Source organism: Oncorhynchus tshawytscha, linkage group LG33 (genome assembly GCF_018296145.1).
Source record: "Oncorhynchus tshawytscha isolate Ot180627B linkage group LG33, Otsh_v2.0, whole genome shotgun sequence".
Classification (NCBI taxonomy): domain Eukaryota; kingdom Metazoa; phylum Chordata; class Actinopteri; order Salmoniformes; family Salmonidae; genus Oncorhynchus; species Oncorhynchus tshawytscha.
Window position 1 is genome coordinate 31,181,805 of NC_056461.1, and position 14,699 is coordinate 31,196,503.

General features: G+C 41.9%; 2 protein-coding genes across 5 annotated transcripts in view; both read right to left on the reverse strand.

Annotated features, from left to right (window-relative positions):
• Nucleotides 1-463: 463 nt before the first annotated feature.
• LOC112231161 (ras-related protein Rab-1A) lies at nt 464-5,900 on the reverse strand. The gene is made up of 7 exons (XM_024397752.2): nt 5,732-5,900; nt 5,434-5,519; nt 3,035-3,107; nt 2,814-2,909; nt 2,609-2,704; nt 2,382-2,513; nt 464-1,428 (listed from the first exon to the last, which is right to left on the reverse strand). The coding sequence occupies exons 2-7, from the start codon at nt 5,445-5,447 to the stop codon at nt 1,234-1,236; spliced, it is 606 nt and encodes a 201-aa protein (XP_024253520.1). The 5' UTR covers nt 5,448-5,519; nt 5,732-5,900; the 3' UTR covers nt 464-1,233.
• A 591-nt stretch (nt 5,901-6,491) lies between these two features.
• LOC112231160 (EH domain-binding protein 1-like protein 1) overlaps nt 6,492-14,699 on the reverse strand; it is a 35,993-nt gene continuing 27,785 nt past the window's right edge. For all 4 annotated transcript variants that reach the window (XM_024397749.2, XM_024397747.2, XM_024397750.2 and 1 more), the window contains 11 exons: nt 12,588-12,936; nt 12,261-12,433; nt 11,976-12,024; nt 11,306-11,866; nt 11,102-11,153; nt 10,880-10,941; nt 10,071-10,182; nt 9,813-9,912; nt 9,586-9,659; nt 9,139-9,253; nt 6,492-8,990 (listed from right to left, as the gene is read on the reverse strand). In XM_024397749.2, coding sequence (XP_024253517.2) covers nt 8,903-8,990; nt 9,139-9,253; nt 9,586-9,659; nt 9,813-9,912; nt 10,071-10,182; nt 10,880-10,941; nt 11,102-11,153; nt 11,306-11,866; nt 11,976-12,024; nt 12,261-12,433; nt 12,588-12,936 — 1,735 coding nt within the window. In that variant the 3' untranslated portion in view covers nt 6,492-8,902. The remainder of the gene's footprint in view (nt 8,991-9,138; nt 9,254-9,585; nt 9,660-9,812; nt 9,913-10,070; nt 10,183-10,879; nt 10,942-11,101; nt 11,154-11,305; nt 11,867-11,975; nt 12,025-12,260; nt 12,434-12,587; nt 12,937-14,699) is intronic.

The window sequence follows — 14,699 nt, forward strand, 5'->3', positions numbered from 1 at the left end:
TTTAATAAGTACAATTTTTCGCTCCACTGTAAGAGGGGGCCTATATTGTTTTGCTGCAGGGTGGAAAACTATTAAGTGCAGTACTTTGGACCAGGGCCCTATAGGCAGCAGGTAGCCTAGCGGTTAGGAGCGTCGGCCCAGTAACCGCAAAGTTGCTTGTTGGAATTCCTGAACGACTAAGTGAATAATCTGTCAATGTGCCCTTGAGCAAGGCACTTAACCTTAATTGCTTGCTGTGCTGAACAATGGGCAGTTCAATACCTCTGTCAATTAAATATGTTATGTGTGTATTTGATCTGGATAAGAGCATCTGCTAGAGCCACCCCTGGCTAGTACTGTAATAATGAAAGGGAAGTTGTCAGACACCAACCAGAGGTTGCCCATATAGTATAGGGAACATGTAAAGCTGTGATGGTACAGCAGCATTCTGAATTGATGTGAGGTCAAATGAAATGCTCAAGTATTGGACATGCCTTAATTCCCTCCTGTTTATAGCCAGCTTCCACTCCAGAAAGAACCAAACGCTGTCAGCCTTTGGTTATGCACTCAATCATTAGGTAACAACAACATAATTGATTATACACATTCTAGATTAGAAAACAGAGAATCAAAAAACAAACAAACATCACAGTAATAAAACCACCATGTAATAATAGTATCATATAGCAATGATTAAATCAGACATTAAAGATGTGAACACCATGATGGCAGGTTTCCATTCACCACGTGGTCCCCAGGTTGCGAAAACTGTTTTGACTTCACCATGTCCTCAACAGCAGCCCTATATCATGTTTGTGTGCACGGGCCCAATGATTTATGGTCAATATACCATGGTGGTAACATCCATGATTTCTTTCAATCACACTATATATGTGTGTGTGTTAAAAAAAAAAAAATCTGTGATACATATTATGAGAGACAGAAAGTGCTGGATTAGTTACAATCATCAGTTATGCCTGATCACATTTGTTTTATTAAGTTATTTCCACTTCTGTGCATATCATTGAAATGTATTTTTTTTTTTTTTTAAGTTGAGGGGGGGACTATTCCTTCAGCACAAAACTTTCTTACTCACTCAATTATGGGCATTGGTCAAGAGGTAAAAAATGTCAGCCAGTTCTTGAAGATCCCACCACCATATTTTCCTGTTCTGTCAGAAGTACCCCAACTTCAACCCAATACTATTACTCTTCTCATGGGCCTCTGGGGGTGCGAGGAGAGGGCAGGACCGTCCTAACAGCATCCTCCCCCAGACTGCCTCACTGGAGTGCTGTCAATCTTCAGGTTGTGCTTCTCTCCTCCTGCCGTGGCCCCGGGCCCCATGCGCTTCTTAATCTCAGCCGCCATGGTCATGAAGGATTGCTCCACGTTAGTTGCATCCTTCGCACTGGTCTCCAGGAAGGGGATGGATAGGGAGTCAGCAAATTCCTGTTTGAGGAGAGTGAGATGGGTCAATCACCAGTCTGACTGCAGTAGTAGGGTGCTTCCATTGCAAGTAATAGTGTGTCCCAAGGGTTGATAATTGAGCATGTCGACCAGGGCATAAAATGAACTGCAGGTAGATTTAGGTACTGGCAGGTAAGAATGTCTATTTCCCCAGCCATGCTGACGAGTGGTCAAGTTGCAGGGTTCTACAATGCGAGCGTTACATTCACAAATAAAAAAGTGTGAAAAGTAAAGTATGAAAAATGCAGCAGTAGCTGTTTTCAAAGTATTTCTGCGTTTTGTTTAATAGCTGCTAATCGCACAAAGAAATAAGAATCCTATACCCCTCCTCACGCAGCAACATTGCCTTGCAGGGGAGCTGTGCACACACTGAGTGAAGTGCTGATAGATTCATTTTGAGGCGCTGTGCACAGGCATAAAAGCTGGTCTAATTTACCCTAAACAAATCTACAAAGTGAGACTTAGTCCTCAAGCTCAGTTGTTTTTAAATGTTAGTTTGAGTCTGCTGCTTCAACTGATAGTGAAGACACGCTCTATAGTCAGATCAAAAATCTCACACACGACACTACTCATTTCCTGTTACCACGGTAATGTCCCGCCCTTAAAGGGGCAGATAAATAATTTAGTCTGATATTTTGATTTAAAAGACTCACATCACAAAAAACTAAATTGAGCAATATACCACATTACTTCTTACATTTCTTGTTTTAGAAACATTACAAAGCATGGTGATCTGTTTATGGCCCCAAAAAAATTGACCGGTGAAAATATTTGAGTGACTAGTATATTTTCTTAATTTACCGCCACAGTGGCTGGTAGACAAAAAGTACATTTTAGGCCCTGATGTAAACTACAACAAACTAAGGCTACAGAGTATAATATACTCAAATACTGTGGTTAATCTGTATGAGAGTCCACGTTTCCTGAGGACTCACCTTGGCTGTCGTGTAGTCTACTACCTTCTTGGTGGTGAGGTCACACTTGTTACCCACCAGCAGCTTGTTGACATTCTCGCTGGCATAGCGGCCAATCTCCTGCAGCCACTGCTTTATATTGTTGTAAGACTCCTAGAAAGAGACAATACCTCAGTTACGTGTGGTCAATAAATGCAGGTTGACTCATAGATGTTAATCAATGTTCTTTGTGGAGGGGCGTCACTAACCTGATCTGTTACATCATAGACAACGATGATACCATGGGCTCCTCTGTAATAGCTGGAGGTGATGGTGCGAAACCGCTCCTGACCAGCAGTGTCCCACTAAAGACAATTAAAAAAATATATAATATATTAGTTAACGCACTACATGAAAGCATGAACTGCAATTAAACCTCCCAGGACAGCTGCCAGAGCTGCTGACTCAACTCACAATCTGTAGTTTGATGGTCCTGCCGTCCAATTCAATAGTTCGGATTTTGAAGTCCACGCCGATGGTGCTTATGAAACTTTCCGTGTAGGTGTCATCCTGAAATGCATAATAAAAGAACATAGCTTTAATCAACAAATGGACACACAGTATTCATCCAAACGTTGGCGTAAAGCTGAAGACTGATCAAAATGCCAGTAACACTGAACACTGATAGTTCTTACCGCAAATCGAAGCAGGAGGCAAGACTTTCCCACCCCTGAATCACCAATCAGAAGTAGCTTGAACAGGTAGTCACTAGGGGGAAACCAGGTTAGGGAACATTAAATAACAAACTAACAAATCTATTCAATCAAGCCCCCAGCATTGACTTTCATCTGGGTCTCTGGGGAGTTATGCTAAATTCATATGCAATGCTGTCATTTCCATCTGAAATTAGCTATGTTATTATAGCTACAGTAGCAAGGGTGTGCAAAGAAATGTCAGAGGAAAATGTCAATTATAAACTTGTTGGGTCGAGCCCTGAATGCTGATTGGCTGACAGACCTTATCTAACCGGGTGGGTCGAATCCTGAATGCTTGGTTAAAAGAGCATTCCAGCCGGTGCCTAATCCACAAATTACTACCCGCTAAATCTATGACGTTAAAATGCCTATTTACTCTGTTCCATCTAACAGCGCAATCCACTGTCTCATCAGCCCAGGCAGGAAAGTTATAAACTTGATCTCCACTATAAAAAGCATCTAGACATTATCTCACACTTCTTTTAGACGGGAAGGGAAGAGAGGCAGGCAGCATTTCTCAGCCAGTCAAAATCATGAATCAGCTGGCATAATTTTTATGGATATATACAAAGTAATGTCAATTGAAACGAAGTGCAGTTAGCTGGAAAGGCTGCAAACTTCAGTCTGAAGTGATTGTGTTAGCTGTGTTGTTGGCTAGCTCCTCTGAACAACAGTGTCCTGAAGATAGAGCACGTTTTCTACACCAGGCGAAATTGTGCCTCATTAGCTCATTGTTATAGATGTATCCAAATAAATGTCACTAAATAACAGCTTAAACAAATGCAGCTACTGTTGTTATTCTGTCTGCACTGTTTGACGTGACTAAATTAGCAGTAGTTGTCTAGCTAGCAAGGGATAAGAATGTTGCCAGCCAGTACGGCAATGTAACATTTAGAATGAACGACTGGGTCGCGTCCATAGATACAGAACAAAAAGACTGAACGACTGGGTCGCAGCTCTGGCAACCGAACCAATAGAACGAACGACCAGCCGGCTTGGTAGCAACCCTAGATTTGTTTCTGGACTACATCTTGTGGAAGGATGAAATACTATGAATAAATTCATCAAATGAACATCAATCATTTTCCGGTTGACATGGTAATACTATGAAAGTGTAGATGCCAATCACCATATAAGTTTAAAGATGAAAAAGCCTGGAAGGAGGAGAGATTTTATTTAACCAGGTAGGCAAGTTGAGAACAAGTTCTCATTTACAACTGCGACCTGGCCAAAATAAAGAAAAGCAGTTCGACACATAACACAGAGTTACACATGGAGTAAAACAAACATACAGTCAATAATACAGTAGAAAAATAAGTCTATATACAATGTGAGCAAATGAAGTGAGATAAGGGAGGTAAAGGCAATAAATAGGCCATGGTGGCGAAGTAAATACAATATAGCAATTAAAACACTGGAATGTTATATTTGACAGTAGATGAGTGTGCAAAGTAGAGATACTGGGGTGCAAAGGAGCAAAATAAATACAGTAGAGATGACTAGAAACGATTCGGCCGGTCGTTTTATGCGTGGATTAATTGTCGGGGTAGAGGACATTGTGCATTTCAGGTAAAATAACAACTCAATGTTTATATCCCAGGACAAAATTAGCTATCAACAGCAAGCTAGCTAAATAGGGCAAATTAGCTAGCAAGTGCAAGCTAACTAGCCATACAGGTTCAATGCTTTTCGACCTGTTGCCAAATTAATGTCATTACAAAATAAATTCATGCACGATAGCGCACGTGCCCAGCCGGTTTGGGTTCCGTGTTAGCCGTGGTTTATTGGCCATATATACACAACACACCTCCTCGGGCATTATTGCTTAAATATAGAACGTTGCAAGAGACAACTAACTAGATCAACAATATTATACATTGTTTTGTCAGCATTGCTTTTGCTATGATCATGACAACATTGTACCAAAACAACCCGATATGATGGCAGATGTAAGGCACAGAGCGAGCTAGTACGTAAACAAAAGATGACGCAGCGATTTGTGATTTAACGTTAGCAAGCTAACTGTAGCTAGTTAGCTAGCTACATTTGTTTTCCCTCAGAAAAACATCTCATGTTTTTGTGTGTGCAGTTAGCTACTGTAACTAGCTATGTATTTAAGGGCACTTGTTTTACTTATGTATGTTGTTTTGCGGTAGACGTGTTTGATGTACTGTAGTGATATAAATGGTTGATTGTTGATCATTTGTATAACGGATATTTGTGCCTGATATTTGTAATTTGTACTTGGAATAAAGAATACAACAAAATGCTTGTTACGTCATCGGTGTTATTAGATATGGAGCTAACAAAAACAACACCTAAACATCAACTTTACTCACTATTCAGGATTCATGGTGTCCGAAATCTGTGTTTTCTTGGCCCTGTCTGGGTCACACACTCATCTTCTTGGTAGCTAGCTGCGTTGCTATCGTAGTAGGAAAGAAGACTTGTTGTTGTAGCTAGCTAACGTTATTGTACAGAAAATAAATTAGCTAACGTTAGTTTGGCAAATGGTTCTGCAATTTCACGAGCCAAAATGTTCTGTATGGCTTGTTGGTTAGGTAAGTAACTCAAGTGTTCGGTGACTAACCAATTTAGCTAGAATTAGTGTTGCTAGGTAAACATAGCTTTGTTTACCTTGTTGTTCTCGCTTTACTTGTTGCTTACTCGTCCTCATCCCTAGCCTTTTGCGCATGTGTCAGTGAGTGATGACGTTAAATAGTTTTCCTACACAGATTGGAAAATGTAGTTCAGCCAAAGACCTTCTGAACGATCTTCTGGCCAGCTGCGTCTTTCTTTTCCCCATTGCAGTTAAGCCAAAACCACGCCCCGTTATTCAGAGGGGCGTTCTAAAACGCTTTGAGCGCTCTCCAAGTCCGGAAGTGAATATCAGGTAGCGCGAAATTTCAGTCACTGATTAATAATATTTGCCATGTTTCAAAATTTAAAAAATATAATAACATAATGTCGTGGACCGAGGTAGCCATCAACGTTCGAAGACAGATTCAATAGCTGTAGCATAGCGTATTCGACTGGATGATTAGCTAATAAATATTTGAGAAATTATGAATAATAAGCATATATTTTGACCTGATAATAGACTACTAATGATAATATAACAACTTCAAATTCCGAGCTAGTAACGTTAAGTAGCTTAGGTTAATTTAGCTCACCTTCAATTGAGGGAATTCAGCAGAGTTCTCAGAGACATTTTTACAACTCATTGAAACTGAAAATAAATACATGATAATAATATGCCTACATTATGGTAGGCAGCTAATTGTTCAATTACACTTTCTTTCCGTATTTATTCTTCATGCACAAACGTAATAAATAATAGTGCAAGATCAAGATAATAGATATGTTCAGAACACAATGACATTTATCCACGAAAAAGTGAAGAAGTACCACATAATTTAATATGACAACAAATTAGAGAAACCATATTCAAACAAACTCTTAAAATGTATTATGTATCATTCACAGGTTTAAACAAAACATTGCGTATCCTTTTTAAAAAGAGGCTTGGACAAAGTAATACTTTATTGTCACATCATTACATTTTCAGATCTACCCCCCCCAAAAAACATGTCACATGCTTCATAAAAAAAGAAGAAGTGTTGACTAACAATGAAACGCTTACTTAAGGGCCCTTTCCAACAATGCAGAAAACAAAACAAAAATTGAAATAGTTGAAAAAAATAGAAGAAAATAATAATAATATTAATAACACCATGAATAATAGTAATCATCATCTATGATAAATAGCACATAACATTGAACAAGCCATTGGTAAATGTTGACTATTAATACTAAACAATTTGACAGAGAATAAAGGTCTTTGCTAAAATAAAATAAAAGCTCTGCAGTGCCAGGTAATTCATTTACATTTGTTTTAACTAGGCAAGTCTTAAGAACAAATTCTTATTTATAATGATGGCCTACCCCTGCCAAACCCTAACTCAGACAACACTGGGAAAATTGTGTGCCACCCAATCACAGCCAGGTGTGACACAGCCTGGAATCGAACCAGGGCCTGTAGTGACACCTTTAGCACTGAGATGCAGTGCCTTAGACCACTGCACCACTTGGGAGACTGAGAATAATAGAGGGACATACAGTATTATATACAGGATGGTATGTATGTTTTCCAAGTAGGACTACTAGCTTCTGTCTACAACTAGTTTCACCTTTATTCACTATTCTCTTTTTCTTTAATTTCTGGTTAGATCTGACTGTTCATGCCACTTGTAATATGACACACCTAACCCAAACATTTCTCATGCACATGTTCAATCCATAAATAATAGAAAGATTGATAAAACACAATTACAAGTCATCACCAGAGACATGATACTCTCATAAACTTGAGTCTTTCATCAAACATCTGGGTCCAAAGTAAAACACAGAGCTGCTGTTACCAAACCCTCCTGTATACACAGAGGCCTGATGTTACCAAACCCTCCTGTATACACAGAGCTGATGTTACCAAACCCTCCTGTATACACAGAGGCCTGATGTTACCAAACCCTCCTGTACACACAGAGCTGATGTTACCAAACCCTCCTGTATACACAGAGCTGATGTTACCAAACCTCCTGTATACACAGAGCTGCTGTTACCAAACCCTCCTGTATACACAGAGCTGCTGTTACCAAACCCTCCTGTATACACAGAGATACTGTTACCAAACCCTCCTGTATACACAGAGCTGATGTTACCAAACCCTCCTGTACACACAGAGCTGATGTTACCAAACCCTCCTGTATACACAGATCTGATGTTACCAAACCCTCCTGTATACACAGAGGCCTGATGTTACCAAACCCTCCTGTATACACAGAGCTGATGTTACCAAACCCTCCTGTATACACAGAGCTGATGTTACCAAACCCTCCTGTATACACAGAGCTGATGTTACCAAACCCTCCTGTATACACAGAGCTGATGTTACCAAACCCTCCTGTATACACAGAGCTGATGTTACCATTCCCTCCTGTATACACAGAGGCCTGATGTTACCAAACCCTCCTGTATACACAGAGGCCTGCTGTTACCAAACACTCCTGTATACAAAGAGGCCTGATGTTATCAAACCCTCCTGTATACACAGAAGCCTGATGTTACCAAACACTCCTGTATACACAGAGGCCTGCTGTTACCAAACACTCCTGTATACAAAGAGGCCTGATGTTACCAAACCCTCCTGTATACACAGAGGACTGATTTATTTTGTGTCTAAACACCAGACCGTTCATTTCATAGCCAGTTCCATCAAAGCATTCAGGCAAAGTTCTCTCATATTGTTGATGAGATCAGTGAGATGTTTATAGACATAAAAGTAAACATTATGGCCTATATATCTGAACCTCTTTGCTTCATGGCAGTCTAAAAGTGCACAACACATCTGTTTGTACAGTGGGCTTTCTGTCTTTTGAATGACAGAGTAAGGCACATTGACAGACTGAATTGGAAAGGTCCTCGTTTCTCAATCAAAAGTACTCCATGGATGGGCGACCTTCCCAGAGTCTCTTACCTCAAGGTACAGAGGGATTTATTTCTTCAAGTATCTCCAAAAGGGAAGGCACACAGCCCCAGCACCCCCGGGGGTATAATTGTTTATTAACGATCAGTCCCAAAATCCCAGTTAAGGATTTGTTGAAGTGGTGACATGTTTGTCTAGGAGTGTTTCATATTGTAGGTTGCTGAGTGACTGAGAGCTTGGTTTGAAGCAGAGATTGAGGAGGTTTAGTTCTAGATGGGTTGGTATTTAAGGCACTGCGCTATTTGTCATTGTCGTCCCTACTCTCACTGCAGCACACACTTGTCTTTGTTGCTGAAGTTCCTGCGTCTAAGCTCCAGCCCCCGCTCCAAACGCTCATCCTCCTCAACGGCCCTGAGGACACACAAACACACGCATAAACAACCACACAGTACTGCATCGTTTAAAACGTGTGTAGAATATGTGTGCTTATGTGTGTGCATGCTTAGTGTGTCACACTGCATAAGCATGGCTGTATAACAAACAGATGGGCTAGACTCACCCTCTCTCCTTGGCGTCCAAGTCCCTGACCAGCTCGTCCCGCTGGTTGACCAGAGAGACCAGTTCCTGCAGTAGAAGCTCCTCCCGGTGCTGCTGGGCCTTAGTCTTCTGCCACTCTGAAGAGAAGGGGGATGAGGCAAGATAGAACAGTTGTGGTCATACGCACATCCTTAAAAAATGTAGTATTATAACAGAAAAGCTCACACACCGAATATGACAACGTTTCAAACCACAAGGATCTTCTTCAGGTCAGATCTGGATCAAAACATTGTCAATAAAGGTGGTAATTTGGAGCATATTAAGTGTGTGGGCCTTTCTGTTGTTTTCAGGGATGAGAGACGATATCATAGTCATTATATATACACACACAACTGCTGTAGGTCTACAGTTGTCTCACTGGTTGTGTTCAATGTAAACAAGGTTGTGTTTATGCATTGGACTCACTAACCTTCATTGGCCATCATGGCTCTAAGTTCTCTATTCAGTAGTTCAAATCGTTTCTCCAAGTCCTCCTCCTCCTGCCTGTTAAATACAATACATTCAATTAGCTGCCGTCTGCTGGGCACACACACAGACATAATATGGCGCATTTCAGTTCAAACCATTTCCTAGTAATATAATCATGTTACATATTCTTAAGAATAATAGATGTGTGAGTGGTGTGTTATGTCTTACAGCAGCTCCAGATGATCCTGTCTCCTGATCAGGGCGTTCTTCTTGTTGACCAGAGTGAACCACTCCTGGATCAGTTTCTCTTCTTCGTCACGGTCGCTACCTGGAGCAAGGACACAACACATGGCACCTCAGAGGTTAGACCCTGTTATATCTACTGAGAAAAGTAATCAGTGGCCTTTGATAAGCACACGTAAAGGTAAGCCTGACACTTCCTGTTAGGTTTACAGCCACTTTTTTTTATATTGTTCTGTTTCTCACTTGATTCCATCAGTCTTCTGAGTCTCCTCTCCACGATGCCTGCTCGGTTGTCGATGTGCTTCTGTTCAGTCTCCAGGGCTTGCAGCTCACTCAGCACATACTGACTGGTGTCCTGCAGACGCGGACCATGAAGATACAGCGACACACATTGCCAAAACGGACATGCAAGGACAGACACACAGATGAACATAGACGACAAAGAGAAAACGGTCAGGAGATTAGAGGGAGAAACAGGAATAAAGGAGAAGAGATATCCATGTTGACTCCAATGCTTCCCACAGTGTCAAGTTGGCTCGATGTCCAGGGTGGTGGACCATTCTTGATACACATGGGAAACAGTTGAGTGTGAAAAACCCAGCAGCGTTGCAGTTCTTGACACACTCAAACCGGTGTGCTTGGCACCAACTACCATACCCCGTTCAAAGGCACTTAAATATTTTGTCTTGCCCATTCACTCTCTGAATGGCACACATACACAATTCATTTCTCAATTGTCTCTAGGCTTAAAAATCCTTCTTTAACCTGTCTCCTCCCCTTCATTGATTGAAGTTGATTTAACAAGTAACATCAATAAGGGATCATAGCTTTCACCTGGATTCATCTGGTCAGTCTACATCATGGAAAGAGCAGGTGTTCATAATGTTTTGTAGACTCAGTGTATATAAAACACAGCAAATCAGATTTTTAACTGTACTGGGCCTTTAAGCTAAACAGAGAGAGAGAGAAGGTGGCCTAAACCAAAAGAGAAAAACAAATATAAACAGTCAAGTGGATAATAATGTGACGTCAAGGAAAATATTTGAACTGACCAGAGTATCCTCCTCCTGGCTTGGGACACTGGACTCCTGAACTTGTGCTGGGCTCCTTGACTCTACACACAGACCAAACAGCGAGACTGCATATTAGTATATTTACAAAAACAATAGAAAAAACTCAAGAGTAAGCAGCCTTTCATATCATGCTTTACGCATGGTCCTTTTCTGTTGTCTGCTCATTCAGTTCAGGTAAAAATCTCCCGGTAATCCTCCTACCGGATTCTGAGGAGACATTCTTCACTTCTCTGTCTGATACACTTTCAGCTGACTGGACAGGAGACACAAACACAATAGACATGATAGGTAAAGAGAAACATGGCCTGGTTTAAATAGCAAAACATTAGCACATTAATTGAACATCAATCTCTGTTGAAATACAAGAAAACAATTTTAAAAGCTGGGAGAGTATTCAGCATGTACCTCTGTGCTCTTAAATGTGCTACTCTGCTGCTCCACCACATCCCCTTCATCCATGGACTCACTCTTCAGCCGCAAGCGCCTTTTCTTCACCAGGTCGGCGTCTCTTACGTGACCAAATCCTGATTTGGCTGCAGAGGTGTGTGACCTGGGTGGAGGCACGGGGGTCTGTGTCTCTCCCGTTCCCCCATCCAAATCCCCAGCTCCGCTTCCCTTCTCTTCCACTTTTGTCACCCGTTTAGTCCGGGGGGGTGGCACTATGCTCCCATTGGGCGCCTGTTCTGTAGCACTGTCCTCCAGGGAGATGCTACCTTCCTGTAGCTTGCGGGCACAGAAGCGAGCAGCAGCATCCACATCAGAACCCTCACTGGGCTCAGTCACTGCATAGCTGGACTGGCTGCTGTTGTGCTCTATCTGAAGAACACTCAGCTCCTGCCCCGTAAAGTGGGTGCGGATCTGACTCAGGTAAGTCATGATGATCAGGCGGTCTGGCACAGAGAGCAGCACCATGTCTGAGGGCTCCAGCAGTCGGGAGATGCCCAGCGCAGCGAAGCCATCAAAGGCCTGTGGGAGAGGGAATAGTCAGGACAAAAAACAACGACTTCTGTGTTCATTATAGACATTATGTATAATTATGTAAATATGTTATCAATAAGCTCATTGACGTTTTCACCTTCTTGTTGTTTAACTTGATATCGTTGGGTTCCAGTGCCTCAAAAGCTCTAAGAAAAACACCAGTAGTTAATAGAAGGATGGAGAGGACATTTTCTACTATTTTGTGAGAACTTCTACCCTATTTCCTGTAAGGAGATGGAATAATTCTACCTCTCCTACATTCAGCTGTATGGGTGGGTTTAAAGTACATGCGTGGACTACTAATAAAGTTGCTCGACATTTCACCTTCAGACTAGGATCAAATATTGTGGATGATTTATCTGATTAGTGATTAAGTGCTTACATCTTGTCGGGATAGAAGTGGTGTAGGATGGAACAGAAAGCCAGACCATTACGCCAGGAGGTGTTAAAATTAGTGACCTTCACTCCCTTATAACCCTGTGTAGCCACCTGGCACCACTCCAGTAAAGACCTGCTGGAGGACACGAGACCAGGACTGGGCAGAGGACCAGGCATCTGAGCAGGGTGTGAAGGAGAGAAAAGAGAGAGAGAGGAACAGAGGGAGAGAGACCTGTTATAGGTGACATTCTCATTAACATATTCAATGTTCAGCTGTGTTTTAAATATAATTAACTGTTTATATTCACTTGTAAAAAATAAATAAATGTACCTCCTGGCTGAGGACGAACACATCCTTCCCATGGGCTTCGTCCTTGTCCGCAGGGGGAGTGGAAGCCTCTGGGGCAACTTCCTGGAAGACCACAGGAAAGGAAAGAGGTTTCTTCTTGCTGCGTCGAGGAGGAACAACCGTATCTGACGCTTGACCAGAAGGGACCTCCTTATCTGCTGGGGTCTGTCCATTGGACTGTGGCTCTTCACTGCCTGAGTTACCCTGGATGTTACCCTGGATGTTACCCTGGGTTGTGGTGTCTGGTGAGGATGGCTGAGAAGCTTTCTTAGAGCATCTTGTTGGGACAGCCAGGTCACTGGACTTTCCCCTCCCCTCAGCCGTCTCAGATCTATAGAGACAGAAATAGGAGAAATAAGACGATGGGACAGCAAAGACAAGTTTCAGTTATACACTCCAAAATGATTGGGAAAGACAACATTTGTGTTGTTGTTTTGGCTCTGTACTTCAGCAGTACGGATTTGAAATGACGTACAAATATCATACCCGCCCAAAAATGCTAACCTCCCCTGTTATTGGTAATGGTGAGAGGTTAACATGTCTTGGGGGTATGACATTTGTGCATCTATAACTTTCTCACTCATCATTATTCACAATTCATTCAGGATTATCCATAATCATGGTAGCATCCAGACGAATGTAGTGTTTAGAAGCATTTTCTATTCTTATCTACAATAAAAGTGACTACAAAAGGACACATTATTTACCATTAATTTCTACTGGGCACAAAATAATCTGAAACACATCCAAAACAAACAGCAAATGCATCCAACTCATTTGAAGAGTCACAAGCTTTATGTCGTCATTGCGTGCTGGGAATATGGGACCAAATACTTCACTTTTTACTACTTTAATACATAATAAGTGAATTTGTCCCAATAATGTCCAAAAAGTGCTTTAATTTCTAAACGGTTCACCCGATATGGATGAAAAACCCCTGAAAGTCTGCACAGTTATTGTATAATTTCCAATGTAAAGTGCTGGTGCACAGAGCAAAAACAACAACAAAATTGTAACTGTCCCAATTTTTTGGAGCTTACTGAATATCCTGCAAAACAAACAAAAACTGTTTAAAGTTAAGCACGGATTAATGTGAATATTATTTAACTGTGCAAGTAGTTACAAGAGCCAGATGACATGATCTGATTAACTTCAAATTGTTCTGCCAACTTATTGTTGATCCACTGATGAATCTACAGTGCAAAGAGTGGTATCCTGTTCTATCTCAAGGCCCTTCTCTTCCTCCTCAACCCCTGATTCAGTCACATTCTTATGGGAGACTATCTCTGCGAATTCAGTCAATAACAAGCACTCCTCTTGGGCAGTGGCACAGAGAAAGGTAGAGAGTGGGCCATTGTGCATTTCAAGTCCTCTGTCAACAGGTACCCCATCTGTCCCTGTTTCTGTCCTCGGTGGATTGTCAAGTTCACAGTGGAGTTTGATGTCATACTCTCAGTGGTTGCCACCAGGTCCTCCAGGACCTGTCCATGACTAGTGTCAGTAATAGTCTCTGATGGGTTACTATTTGATGAGGAGGTGGCTATGGTAGAGGGCTCACAAATGATTTCCTGCTGACCTTTCCTTCCATCTAGGTCTAGGTGGTTTGACTCAGGCCTGTCTAGACTGACTTCCTGGGGGATTACTGGTGATGGAGTCTCTTGCTCCTCACTGGCCTCGGACCCTGGGAGATCTTCTGGGTTCAGAGAGAGGTCTTCCTCATCCAAGAAGGGGATCAGGCGTTTTCTGACACAGGGGGCAGGCACAGGTACATCTGATGTCTCTTCTTCTGCCAACTGACTAATATTAGCCAGTAGCAACTTTTCCTCCTTTATGAGGCTTAGGTCGTCTTTGGGGGGTTCTGCAGGGCTTATGTGAGGGACCTTGGGACATGTAGTAGATGTTCCAGGTTGAGAGGGTGGTAGAGGCCATGGGACCACTGAGTTGACAGAGACAACTTTCTCATTGTCATCCTCCTGGTCAATGCTGGTCATTGGCTCCCTTCTCCTTGACTGTCACCAGAATGCTATCTGAAGAAGTTGTTTCCATGGCGAGGATGAGTGGTTTTGGAATGTCTTCCTTTAGCATCAGTGTTAA

Bases quoted from the DNA above. Each gene is read 5' to 3' on its own strand.
- LOC112231161 (XM_024397752.2), bottom strand. The intron at 2,705-2,813 runs GTGAGTTGAGTC...AATTGTCTTTAG, and splicing joins GGACCATCAAACTACAGATT to TGGGACACTGCTGGTCAGGA. The intron at 2,514-2,608 runs GTTAGTGACGCC...GTCTCTTTCTAG, and splicing joins TCTATGATGTAACAGATCAG to GAGTCTTACAACAATATAAA.